General features: G+C 44.8%; 1 protein-coding gene across 1 annotated transcript in view; it reads right to left on the minus strand.

Moving 5' to 3' along the window:
* Positions 1-14,878, minus strand: part of LOC139563530 (uncharacterized) — a 54,763-nt gene that overhangs the window by 11,871 nt on the left and 28,014 nt on the right. The window contains exon 4 of the mRNA XM_071382261.1: positions 673-795. Within this exon, the coding sequence (XP_071238362.1) occupies positions 673-795 (123 nt within the window). The remainder of the gene's footprint in view (positions 1-672; positions 796-14,878) is intronic.

Genomic DNA, 14,878 nt, shown 5'->3' on the forward strand with positions numbered 1-14,878 from the left:
TGGACCTGGAGAAATGTAACCACTCTAAAATGCATAGACAGGGCTATGGATGCAAGGACCGATTAATTCATCCATGTTATAAACATTATAGTTTTAAGCATGTTTTGAGGCTATAGTATATTAAACAGTGTTTGTTAACATTTACATTGTTTACAAACATTGTAGTAAAACAAGCTTATATTTTGGGTTCTGATGGGGTACAACAAGCTATATTCTTCAAGAATCCAAGGGTATACATCATGCATGTGTAAGTCCGGAAATGGATGTAGCAAGTAAGGATTCTAGCGTTAATCAGAATGCATGTCAATGAGCTTCATGGAATTGAGTAGAGAATACAGCACACCAATAGGATAGCACAGGACGGTCGGATACCAACCAACCAATGTGACAATGGTCATCATTACTCTTTCTCTCTGTAGCCACTGTGCTTTCTCCTCTTTCTCCTTTGGTCCATTTGTAAAAGAGATAACAAAAGCACTGATTTATTGGTTTCTGTCCATAAAGTGGGAGCACAGCTGAAATTGCAGGGATACAATGGTGGCATTGTGTCTGTCTGCTGCTTATCGGTGGCTTGCTATGGATGGATGGATAGCAACACAGACCGTACAACACAGAATCTACCTCGTAAAGCTGGCACTGCAGAGGCAGGCAGGGATTGCTATGGAAACCTACCATGGAGACGCAGGGAGGAAGAGGGGGGTGCTTTCTGCTGCTGCTTGTGGTTTTGCTGGTCTTGGCGGATGCCGTCTCTCTGACTGTCTCTGTGCTCTCTGCAGCAGGAAAGGCAGCGCGAGGCTGGATGAGAAGGACAGAGGAACACAACACAGGCTGTCCGTTTGAGTGCCATGTGGACATGTTTTTCCTACTCAAAATCATATTAGAGGATCTGATCTGGTTGTAAGAGGCCAAATTGGATAATTTGTGGGACACAGAAATGCTGGACTCATACATTTCAATCATCACCAAGCATTTACACATCATACACATAAAGCACGTTATATAGTATGACCATCTGGCCATGATGACCATTCAATTATCATGCCTGCCACTAAACCCCACTATTATGAACTGCAGCACTAAAACTGCCCTGGTCTCACAGTGTGATAATGACAGGCATTCAACGTAATCCAGACACACAGTGAGGGGACCAGGGTGTCACTGCCCACTCTGAGGAGAGAGAGAGAGAGACGCACACCTTCCTATTCCGGCAAACAGACAAACCCGACAGCGGCAAACCAGAGCATTCACACCCTGCATCTTCAATTATATGCTAATGTGTTATCTGCCGTGTGCTACATTATTCCAAGCTGATGGAATTTTTCAGAGGCGGAAAAAGCGTGCTTGGAAACTCAATGCCTGGTTGGCGCGGCAACGGGTCTCAGAGTATTATAGATGGGTACAAGCTTCGGGTGGCCGTGGCAACGTGTTCGTTGGGTAAGGATGAAGAAGTGTTATAATTTATTAAGGGGAGAGGAGAGGGGGTAGAAACCATCTCAAATTGCAGTCTTGGTCATTGAAATACCAGACACACTCGTGTCTTGGCTTGATTTCATCAGCAGTAAAGGCACCAATTAGATTAGCACATTCCCAAAGCTAAACACTGTCGAGAGGATGACATTGGCCCACTTAGGGAAACAGGAAACGTCCTGATGGCTCTCTCTCTGTGTGTGTGTGTGTGTGTGTGTGTGTGTGTGTGTGTGTGTGTGTGTGTGTGTGTGTGTGTGTGTGTGTGTGTGTGTGTGTGTGTGTGTGTGTGTGTGTGTGTGTGTGTGTGTGTGTGTGTGTGTGTGTGTGTGTGTCTCTCGTCGTTCTGAGCAATATGTGGGTAGAGGGATAATCTCATTCTCCAGTCTGAATGTCTCCAATATGCCAATAATAGATTTAGGGGGAACTGAGCAGCACCAGCGATAGCAGCTTATAGACTTGGTGCATTACAATACAAAAGGAAAGTAAATGGAAAAGGCCACACAGAAGTGGTGTAATGGGAAAGTCATTGTGAGGCCCTACGGCAGTTGACAGTTTTTCTCTTGACCTTAATTATCTTCTAGGGGAAAGGAAAACGGTTAGACAGTAGTTCAGAGTTCCTCAAGGCTCTGTTCTCGGACAACTTCTGTTCTCATTATATTGCTACCAGTAGAGGTTATTCAAGGAGGCTATAAAAAGTGGAGGGACAATCACTTTATACAGTATTATTGATAAGATTGATATTTGTTGATTGTTCCTCTCAGTGAGTCCATCTCACCTGCAGCAGGGTCTGCATCTCTGTCTTGAGTCGTCCAAGGTCCTAAAGCATATCATTGGCTCATTTCACAGCTGAGCTGGGTCACTCAGTAACCTCCGAGTATAATGGGAGGCCTGGCTGGTGACCACCTCCTTTTATACCTTGGTGCTTCGTGTTGCTGTGCTTCGCTAATGCTGCAGTGTCCAGCTCTCTAACCCCAGAGGGAACACCAGAGACCTTTTGCTGATGTTGGCCTTCCCTGTCATTTAAAAAAAAAGAATGTAATGGTTGCAATGATGTTGTTATAATCAGAAAGTACCCACTGAGCTTGATCAGCTCCTCCAATAGGAGTGGGAGAGGAGAGCCAGCCTTCCTCCCTTCTTTCTTTCTTCCCTCCTTCCCTCCTTCCTTTCGGCCTGGAGAAGTGTTTGGAGAAGAGGGCCAGTGTGGTGGCACAGCACCAATAACATGACTCACACATAGGACAGCATCCAAGCAGCCTACGTAATGTTATTGCCACATAACTATCAAAGACTTCAAATGCATTGACTGGTTGAGGAGAGTGAGTCCTGCTTTGGAAGGAGGGGAAAGCCCATAGGGTCATTCAGAGGTCAATGAGGCTCGCTGTCCTATTATAGGCCATGCATGGCTGAGACTCTGGTACGCACGTTACTGTATTCAATAATATTAGGCTGTTATTAGTGTATAAAAAAAATGTAATATTAACTTTCTGATTATTTTCTGTACGGCGAGTCTCATTGTTTACATTTCAGTTTCGTATGAGCGGTAATGGGGATAAAATCAAACCTGTCTAGTATTGGAGATGAGAGCTGTATTTACACAGGCATGGATCGAGTCGATAATGAGCGGACTGCGAGGATCTGAGAGAGTCCGCTCATTTCCCACTCCGTGTGTGTGTGTTCTAATGAACTGTTTTCATAGTATAGGGTTTCCAATCCATCGTGTGTTACCGACTATGAACTCAATGGCTCCGACATTGCTGGACTTGCCCACTTTTGACGCAAATAAACACACACACAGTTTCCATAGTAACACCATCATAATAACATATTTTAATATGATACAAAAGTGACTTCTTCCACAGTAGATACACTTATTATTCTTCCCTGTCGGGTGCTACAGGCAGGCACAGACCCACATACCGTTAATTGACAAAACTGTCACTCAAAAGTACCGCCAATGAAAACACAATGAGCCCCTGGATTTTTTTTATCTTGTCAAGTTGCAAAAATATAATCTCCTTCATTTCTATGGTTTCACAGGGGGAAATGGATATATTCTTACTGCTTCTGGCTTAATACAGACTTAAAGGTGAAGTACCAAATGGCACCCTACTTTTGGTGAGATCAGAGCCTTTTCCTATATAGGGAGTAGGGTGTGATTTGGGACGTATCCAAATAGTCCCTTCATTGTGGCTCAGATACAGCCAGAGACAGGAAGGTAAATCAATATTGGCACAGAGGATGAGGATGTTTTAACTGTAGATTTACACAATGAATCCCTCTTCATCACTACATCAGAAGGACCAACAGGGAGGAAGACTAGTCTGAACAATGAGAGAACATGGTGCAGAGAGAGATGGAGAGAAAGAGAGGGATAGAGAACACATACACATTTTAATGTAGTGAATCTCACAGAGGGATAGGAGGAAGCGAGAGAAGAAGAAGAGGAGAGACACTAGCTGACCTGTGTGGTTCCCACTGAGCCGTGATCACAAGGCAAAGGTCACACCCACAATGCAGAGGCAGCATCCATCCTCTTGGCAGTGTGTGTGTGTGTGTGTGTGTACTAACAGAGCACAGGGCTGCCGTGGGGTGTGCCAATCATCCGGCCAACTGTCAGAGGAGAAAAAGGCATTGCACCACGCAACATATAGCAACCATGGACTATTCACTGTTAAGCCCCCCACACATTCACAGCGCTGTCTTATACAATAGCTAGGCCACTGCCCCTGCACTCACACTGTCATTCTGTAGGGGGGGAAGCTTTCTGACGCATCTCAAAGACCTTACAGAACAGGAATGTTCTGACTCAAACTGACAAAGGACAGGGTGTACTGGGGATGCATGGCAGTGGCGGGTATTGTGTACTTGACATTCCACTAGAAGAGAATGTAATTCTAGGGTCCAGGTAAAATCAGAGAGGTACTGCTAGGACGGCAGAATCTCTACGAGTATACCAAGTCCTCTCAGGAGGTTGAACCATACAAGTCAGATCAAGTGTGTGGGGTTTACAATAATGAATCATTTGGCATTCAGATTTTTAGTGTGGGGTGGGAATATGATACACATTGACATTTATGTAAGCAACTGAGGAAAATGTATGCATAAATGATACCGTATAATCTTCAAAGAGAACGAGAATGTAAACATTAACCTCAGACCACCATCAGCCTATTAGATCCATGGACTAACATGGAACATGTACTAAATGTCAATCACATAATAATGTTTGGTCCTCATGTCTGTTCTGCCCTCTGAGGGAAACACAGAAAGGAAGAAGAAGCGTTGGTTCCCCTTTTGGGGGTGTTCTGTTCCAATAAATAAACATGAAGGCTCTCATGCTGTGTCTCCGGTAGTGCTGATATATTCCACACAGTGAGACGTCTTCAATCAGCCTTAAGATGTATCAAATGGAGCTAATCCATTTGAAGAGCGGGAGTGTGCCTTGTTGATGCCAGCCTTTTTGATCTTGCTCAAATTGATTAGGGTGGAGATACAGGGAGGCAGAGACAAAACGTCCCGTTAGAGGTCACCTTATGCAAATGTCTCCTCCCTCCTTCCATAGGAAATGGGTTCAAATAGAACAGATTGTTCAATTCACTCAGGCTGTCTGAAATAGCACCCTATTCCCTGAAATTCCCTGAAATAGCGCACTGTTTTTAATGGCTGACTGCATCTGAAGTGACACCCTAAGCCATATATAGGCTAGTGGACTACTTTTGAATAGGGTGCCATTTGAGAGGACATCTTTTCCTACAAGATATTGTTGACAGGTCTGTGTGCAGCCATGCCTGTGTGTAAAACACTGATCATAAAATCATTAAAGAGGTAGAGAAATGATGCCACGTTGATAAGGTGATGGGAAATCTATATGTTGATAGTGGTTTATTGATGGTCGATATGGAAACCAGAGCGATATTACATATACATCTTATAATAGAACACATCATGGACGGGTTGGAGTTGGTGCCTGAGGTCTTCATTAATACTTCCTCATATTTCAGTGACTCAAACGAACTGATCCACTTGATAATTATTATCAGCAGCTTAGTAAATGTCACCTTATATTCATCTCATTGTTATACACTGTTTTTCTCTCTGGTAAGGAGGTAAGACCTTTCTTGCATTGTACCGAGCACAGTCTATTTCTCTAGCTCATCCTTCTCTCCTGCAGAGGGAAACGCACACACACAAACACATTGCTACGGTGGTATCTGCTGGACAAAAGAGGGGGAAATACCTTCAGCTAAAATGGCTGAAAAAGTAGGGATGATGATGGATGGTGCAAGATGTGGAGGAGAGAATTCCAACCACTTTCCCTTCCCTTGAAAAGGTAGAGCAAGGTTTCGTCGCCATGGTGAACAGATAGTTTCAAACGTCTCTCTCTTTGTGAGTGAAGAGCAGAGGTGTCGCGCCAATTCATATCCCATTCATTAGCCAGAAATGTATAGCTAGAATTATAACCCATGTTGAGAGGGGGTGAGGTGAGAGGGATGTCCGTGACAAAGCAGTGACAGGACTTCAACAAATAATGAACCACAAATGACTCTGAACATAATACCCACGGTAGGCTAGCTCTTGAAACATCGGTCTTTGCCGGCTACAAATGTGATCCTACACCGCTCCCCCTCCCCCCCAAACATTGTGATTATTTTGGCCTCTTCTTCATTCTGCCTCCCATTCCTTCAACACGCGGTCATTTCTGCCATCACCACCAGAATAGCTGCTATTATCTAATCAATACCAGAGACATATTAGGAAGCCTGCTGGTGGTGGCCTCACCCTCCACCCTCTCTGCTCTGGTGTTTCAAGCTGTACCATCCATCACCCTGGGCTGCCCCTACCCCATCCCAATCCTTATCATCCCCTGCTCTGGCTGCCACAGCATTTAAATGTCATAAAAAGCAGCAGATGTTTGAATTCCAGCCCCTCTATGTGCAAATATACCCAGTCTACCAGATGTGACCTCATCGCCATAGTTTACGTTGACCACCTGATGCCCCAGCAGTTATAATGGGAGCAGACCTGGGTTCAAAAACTATTTGAAATCGTTCACATACTTTTAGCATTTGCTCTAGTCAGCCTCTAATACCAGATGGGCGAGGTTTGTGACTATTCTATTGGTTCTATTGTGCCAGACAAGGCCAATCAAGCACAGATAAAGAATTTGAAATGATTTGGAATAGCATTTGAACCAAGGTCTGTCTGGGAGTGCCACTCCAGATCAGTGTTGATCCCTGGTCGGGGGCGAGAAAAGTCCATTCACACTCATTGGTGGTGTAGCCTAGGCTAGCTCAGCCTGATGTCACCCTGGCTTTGTAGTCAAAACCATTCAACATTTCTGTTTCATTATGACATAAAAAAAACCTGGATTTGGTTTCGAAAAATGATTCTGTTTGAGTCTGGAATAAGAAGACCGTACCTTGACCACATTTCCTTCACCCACTAGATCTCAGGGCAAAGTGAAATTGGATACCATGAATGGTTATATTCATTTCTTTCCATGCACTGATAAAAGTAGGGGTTTCTTAGAAGACCCCTCTCAATGTAATTTAAAAGCAATTTCCCTGGATATGTCTGTGCTGTGTTGGAGCTTGACGGCCCTGAACAAGGCAGAATTGACTGAATCCAATAACCACGAAAACACGTCTCTCAATCATCGCCCTCAAACCTAAATCCAACATGTTCACAATGGCACTATGTATAAACCTAGTAAGAACAACCACTAGGGTGGTTGGAAGGCGATTTCTTTCGCTCCTTTATACAATGAAAACCAGAAAGTACATATGTTACACACACAGTAGGCTGACTAAAATACCACCACACCTAGTATTGGAAAACTGTCAAAGTGTTTTGAGTAAGTCATATAAAGTCATATGACCATACAGTGTTCCATCCTATACACACACATACAGTTAGTATTTTCGTGATAACGATGCAAAAGGAAGGAAGTCAAATCAACGTTGTTGTCAAGGTCACTGTATAAATTCATGACGCTCAACATAGCAACAGTATCCCAGGGGAACAACGCAGCATGTGGGATCTCTAGGCTGTTGCCTCATACTGAGGACTCTCTCTCTCTCTCACACACACACACACCAATAATAACAACCCACAGAAACCCTGTTAAATCGGTGCAGCAATCATAATTATGCCATTTTTCTCAGTAATTCGTGATAAAATCGGTGTTGTACAGTAGTCACTCATCCATTAATCTAGTGCGATGACACATTCAATGCCCTAAATATCTACCTTGCCTGGTGGTTTGATATAGAATCAAGCCTGAAACAGGAAGAGAGAGAGAGGCTGTGGGTCCGAGGAGGCAGGAAGAGAAAACCATAGAAGAAAAAGGTATTTGGGTGCATTAAGATTTTACTCACTAGTGTGTTCTGACCACACACTCCTCCCCTCATCCTAGCCCAGCGCTCAGACGCTCACAGCACCACACACACATTTGTTACTAAAGCGCATCCGTCCATCCGCCCAATGGATGCGTCCTCATTAATATTTATCTGTGTTAATACAAAGCTCATGTATTTTTTGATTAATGTAAAGGTCCTTTTCTAATAACAATGGGGGCTGTGGACGGATGGCCATACATATTTATGTTTTTCGAGGGCTTATTTATTCTGGTGGCTGGCAAGCAGGCAGGCAGGCAGCCAGTCAGTCAGTCATTTGGACATGGTGCCTGTCATTTCCCCAGCCTCCCTCCCTCTGCCTGCCTGCCCTCCTGGCATAATGCTACTTATTCATAGAACATTTTGATTTAGTTCATCTCTCCCGAGGCTGAAAGTCCCAACTAAGCATTCTGCTGTGCTGCTGGATAAAGAGGCTTGAATTATGCAGCGGGCCTAATGTGCTCCTTCCTCTTCCTAAATATAAACACACTCACGGAAGGCATCAAAATGAGAATTCTTATCGCATGCCACATCTTTGAATCTGAACCCATTCCATCCGTCCACATCGTGCAGCTAGGTCCTTAGGTGCTTTGTGCAGAAAGTTACAAAAGACAGAAAATTAGAAAATGGACTCCTGACAGACTATCAACCCCCATCCCTCTCCAAGTCATCTGTTTCCAATTGAATGTATGAATATTGTAAGTGCATCCTTCTCAATGCCTGATAGCTAATAATACTGATGAGTATCAGTAAAGCCATGTGTGTATTACCACAACCAAGGATACTAGTTATTTTTTTGTATTCTTGGCAATTGATTCATGATTGATATTGATTGATATTGTGCTGAATTGTTGAGGAGAGTTAACAAGTAAGCATTTCACTGTACCGTTTACACCTATATTTTGTGCACGTGACCAATAAAACAATGTATTTTTCTTTACTTTTTTATGATGTCCAATTGGTAGTTACAGTCTTGTTCCATCACTACAAATCCCCTACGGACTCAGGAGAGGTGAAGGTCGACAGCCATGCGTCCTCCGAAACACAACCCTGCCAAGCCGCACTGCTTCTTGATACACTGCTCGCTTAACCCGGAAGCCAGACACACCAATGTGTCGGAGGAAACACCGCCCAGCTGGCAGCTTGCAGGCGCCCGGCCTGCCACAAGAAGTCACTAGAGCGCGATGGGACAAGGATATCCCAGCCGGCCAAACTCTCCCCTAACCCGGACAACGCTGGGCCAATTGTGCACCGCCTCATGGGTCTCCCGGTCACGGCCGGCTGTGACACAGCCTGGGATCGAACCCGGGTCTGTAGTGACGCTTCAAGCACTGCGATGCAGTGCCTTAGTCAGCTGCGCCACTCGGGAGGCCCGAGTGAGTGACTCGGGAGGCCAAATAAACGTTGATTTGAGTTCTGTGCTAGGCCATGTGTCTAATTTACCTACAATATTATGGTACAGATAGAGTTAGCTAGACAAAAAGAGAATTGTCTATTTGCATTTCTAACTGCCTAAAATAGTGAAGGAGAGGCCTGCCTGCTTGTCCAAAGGACCTGCAGTATTTAACAGGCTGTCTAGGAATGTGACTGGCCGGGTATGGCAGGCAAGGTTATATCACACATTACAGGGAGTGGAACTGAACACAGACCTGAACGCTGCAGAGCCAGATACGCTCTAAAATACATCATATCTACTGCAAACTGGAAAGCACACTCCTCAATGAATGTCTTCATACCACAGTGAGTCTCTGTCTTTACAGCCCTGTGCCCTGGCCTGCACTACCAGGCTGGTAAAAATACACCCATCCATCTATCCAAAGGTGTTCGTCCTACGATCAAGTGCTGTGGTGATTCAGTCGATGGACGTGGGGATATAAAGGTATGTTTTATTCCGTCTGTCTGTCAGTCCCTCCTTGTTTTTCTCCATCTCGACATGTCATCCTCTCTCCTGCATTTCAATTTCCTCTCCTCCCCTCTCAGAGACAAACACTATTTTCCATGTAAGAGGCATCACCTAGTCTTCAACATCACAGAGGGGATTCAGCAGTGGCAGCAACAGCATATTAGCATAGCTCGATGGCGAGGCCATGGAGCCATTACCTAGCAACAGAGCTGGCTGTGATTGGCTAAGGAGACGTAAACAGCAAAGTGGGTTTGGGGCAGACTGGGACCAAGCGGCTAAATGAGGAAGCGGGGGGCTATTTCTGCCCATGTCATCCCTGCTCGCCACATCAAAATGACATTGGCTGGCTCCTCCTCCCCCACACAGAGAACAGAGCAGTGCAGACCAGAGGAGACACGCAGAGCAGACCACAGCATTCACATTGACTGACTGAGGCTGGGGGGGCAGCAGCCCAGAACACGACGCAGCAGTAGCACCAGCAGCAACCAGACATCCATCTATCCTTCTGGTTGCTCTTTCTCTTCTGATCCAGGCAATAAGGCAACAAATTATTTCTGAGCCATACCGTTGTCGTGGAAATTACCACCAGGGACTTAAATGAATTATTATTATCAGCAAGCTGGAGAGGTTCCAACAAACTTAATGCACCATACGACACCATTTCCTCCACAACCTCACTCATCATCATCTTAACACACCTAAAATCTTTAGATTGGAGAGTCCTCTCTCCACTTGGGTAACCTAAGAGTCTGTTAACCAAACAAACTCAAACAGACCAGTCCTGTTTGGCGCCCTGCTTCGGTCTCTCCTGCAGAACTGGGCCAACATTATCCTGAACCACAGCTCTGTCAACATGACTAGCAGAACGGACAGGGCCGGGTCAGGGATTTGGAATGTACCAGTGTTTATGTCAGTCACAGTGTTCCTCTGCACACCCACCAACACACTGGGGACAGATGATGATGTGTACCACAGGAGGTTGTTGGCACCTTAATTGAGAAGGACGGGCTTGTGGTAATGGCTGGAGCGCTATCAGTGGAATGGTATCAGATACATCCAACACATGGTTTCCATGCCATTCCATTCGCTCCGTTCCAGACATTATTATGAGCTGTCCTACCCTCAGCAGCCTCCTGTGACGTGTACACAGACAGGACAGACCAGACACACCCACAGAGAGTCGGAAATTCCAGGCAGGCAGTAGTGCTTGAAGACTAGCCACTATTTACTTTTAAAACTGTCAATCAGTATTCTACAACTGCATTCAAGACACATGGGTTATGACGTATAACAGACAAAGCTGGATGGAGAGAATACAGCAGGTATACCACAGAAACTTTGAAAATTCACTGAGGGACATGTCTGTTGCCTTGTAATACCTGAGAGTAAGCGTGTGCACTGTCTTCATGTAAACAGAGTGCATCCTGTGGGGGGTGAGCAGTGGTCAACAGAGGGAAAGGCAGACGGGGAGAACGGAGCTCCATTAAATCACACTGAGGGGGAGGCAGCACAGACGACAGACAGGCTGAAGGCAGCAGACTGGCTGGATGTGTCAAGTGGCTGGACGCACTACCATAGAATGGCCAGTAAGAGTCCTCATGGCAGTATTCACAGGCTGTGTTGACAGCGTCAGTGAAATGATGAACACTCAATACGCTGGCTGGCCACATTTTAGACATGAATGAATGAGCCTCATGAATCTGAAACATGACCTCGGATGAGCAAGGAAAGAAAAATAACTAAATAAGGAAAGAACTAAATAAGACACAAATGGCACACTACCCCTACTGAAGTATCTAGAGAAATGATCAGCTCAGATGTTTTTTTAAAACAGAGAGGCTCTAATTGCTGTGGATTGAGACATATGCATTCACATAACACTAGTCAGTTGTACAACTGAAAACCTTCAACTGAAATGTGTCTTCCGCATTTAACCCAACCCCTGCCTTGCTCAGTGGCAGAACGACAGATTTTGACCTTGTCAGCTCGGGGATTCGAAACAGGAACCTTTCGGTTACTGGCCCAACACTCTATCCACTAGGCTACCTGCCGCCCCTCTATCCACTAGGCTGCCTGCCGCCCCTCTATCCACTAGGCTGCCTGCCGCCCCTCTATCCACTAGGCTGCCTGCCGCCCCTCTATCCACTAGGCTGCCTGCCGCCCCTCTATCCACTAGGCTGCCTGCCGCCCCTCTATCCACTAGGCTGCCTGCCGCCCCTCTATCCACTAGGCTGCCTGCCGCCCCTCTATCCACTAGGCTGCCTGCCGCCCCTCTATCCACTAGGCTACCTGCCGCCCCTCTATCCACTAGGCTACCTGCCGCCCCTCTATCCACTAGGCTACCTGCCGCCCCTCTATCCACTAGGCTACCTGCCGCCCCTCTATCCACTAGGCTACCTGCCGCCCCTCTATCCACTAGGCTACCTGCCGCCCCTCTATCCACTAGGCTACCTGCCGCCCCTCTATCCACTAGGCTACCTGCCGCCCCTCTATCCACTAGGCTACCTGCCGCCCCTAGGGTAGGACATCATTGTAAATAAGAATTTATTCTTAACTGGCTTTCCTAGTTTAATAAAGGTTACATTTAAAAAATGTAAATACATATATAGTGCACTACTTTTGAGAAGGGCCCATGAGCACTATATTGAGACTATGTGCCATTTGGGACACAGCCCTTGTTTCCTGTTGTAAACTAGGGAAGCACCGTGTTCATTTAAAACATATTTCTGTTATGTCTTTTACACCTGGGTACAGCTGAAAAACATAGATACTTTCTCAACTGAAGTATCTAGAGAAATGATCAGGTCAGATGTTTTTTTAAAACAGAGAGGCTCTTAATTGCTGTGGATTGAGACTTGTGCATTCACATAACATAAATAGACCTACCACTAGGCTCCATTGTCATTTCTCTCCTATCAGGCTAGAGCAGCACACTAAACTATTCATGTTTCATATTCAGAATCAGTCACAAAACCGCCATTATAATCAGGTGCTGTGGTAATCAGGTTTTTAAACGACTCTGAAAGATAGCAGGGCTCACAGGTGCAGACTATCATTCACCTTGTCAATCAAATACATTCTGGAGGGCAGTAGAAAAATACAATCCTTTGGAGAGTATTCAGGCGGGAAGGGGGGAGGGGGAAGGAAACACATCCATGCCATCCAATCAGCATCAACCGATGGCTCCGTCGTCATGGTAACATGCATCTGGTGGCAGCGGTACGATGGCTTGGTTAGGTTAGCGTGCAACAGTTCATGACAGAGACGACATTCTGTTTACTGCAGGTAGCTGGGGGTTACTGCAGGAGGAAGGGAGGAGGCTAGATATACCCTTTGTCTTGATTTATAATAGTGAGTGTGTGCGCAGGTGTGTGTGTGCACATGCATGAGTATAACATTTTTTTATAAGTAATATGTTAATGCTTTCAATCAGAAAATGGAATTCAATAATGGAATGTTCCTTGAAAAGTAATCCCCATTGCAATCAAAATAACCACATGCCGTATATAGGTGGTAATACTTGGCAGTTAGGTAACTAGTTATGTACCGGGTATATAACAAGTTACCTAACTGCCAAGTATTCTTGGTGATAGACGTCAACTGGCACTTCCATCAGTCATAAATGATCATTATGATTACATAATACAGTTCTGTCCAAATTGGTAGAGTATTCCAATATCATGTCAGAAATACAGAAAATCACCATGCATGAAATTACTATTTACTAAGACACATCACCATGCATGAAATTACTATTTACTAAGACACATCACCATGCATGAAATTACTATTTACTAAGACACATCACCATGCATGAAATTACTATTTACTAAGACACATCACCATGCATGAAATTACTATTTACTAAGACACATCACCATGCATGAAATTACTATTTACTAAGACACATCACCATGCATGAAATTACTATTTACTAAGTACATATTTAATTTGATAGCAGATCTGTACAGAACCATATCAGCATATAATGGCATGCTGTATGTTGACTAGTGAAAGTTGCAGATCACTCATACGAAACCAACAACCATCTAATTTCCTTAGTAGTGGAGTAGTGCACCTGTGAAGGGGGAAAGGAGAGGGGCTCAGGCAGCTACTAGACTATACTGCTGACTGCTGCAGAGCAGAGCAGGCTACAGTCTTTATTAACTGGACAGGGAAGGTATGGCTTTTTGTCTATCATATAAAAGGCCATATGTTTTTGGCACTGAGGGGGCAGTGCTGGCTGTCCAAGACTATTGCTGCTTGAACACATTGAGACTCTCTGAATACATTATGTTCCACTGTCAGCCCCAAACTGTGCTTAAAGCCCCAATCCTGTTATCCCCATAGTAGCAAGCCCCAAACTACACCATTCTTTAATACACATTTATATGAAACCAAGAAATAATCCAAATAAGGTCTGAATAAAAAAATATTTGTGAAGAGGAGCAACAGCATCTTTCTAAACTAAATTCTATGGAAAGTAGCTCATTGCTGTACTTATTAGTAGATGACAGTAACCCCACAGAGATCACTGAAACATTCCGTTTTCAAAGACTTTTGTCAGCTGTATGAGGAAGTCTGAGAGGAAGTCTGCCATTGCTGTTTGACAGTAGCGAAACAAGACCGGCAGCTAGCTACAGCACCTCTTAATTAGCATCAGCCATCACAGTCCCATTCACACAACAGACAGGTGGAGGACTAAAAGGTGGGAGAGAGAGTGAACGATCCACAATTTACACAGGTGACGACTGACGAGGGACTCGAGGGAGGCGACTGCAGCTTTGCTACAGTGCACACATATGCAGGAGAGCAACACACTCTCACAGTGTGGGGGGGTTCCATAGCCTATTGGATCTGATAAGACAGGAAAGTGTCAATAGAATCTGGCAACACAGTACACAGGCTCCCATCCCCCACAGTCTGTCAAAAATACTTATCACATTAAATCAAATCAAATCAAATTTATTAGTCACATACACATGGTTAGCAGATGTTAATGCGAGTGTAGCGAAATGCTTGTGCTTCTAGTTCCGACAATGCAGTAATAACAACAAGTAATCTAACCTAACAATTCCGCAACTACTACCTTATACACGCAAGTGTAAAGGGA

Source organism: Salvelinus alpinus, chromosome 34 (genome assembly GCF_045679555.1).
Source record: "Salvelinus alpinus chromosome 34, SLU_Salpinus.1, whole genome shotgun sequence".
NCBI lineage: Eukaryota > Metazoa > Chordata > Actinopteri > Salmoniformes > Salmonidae > Salvelinus > Salvelinus alpinus.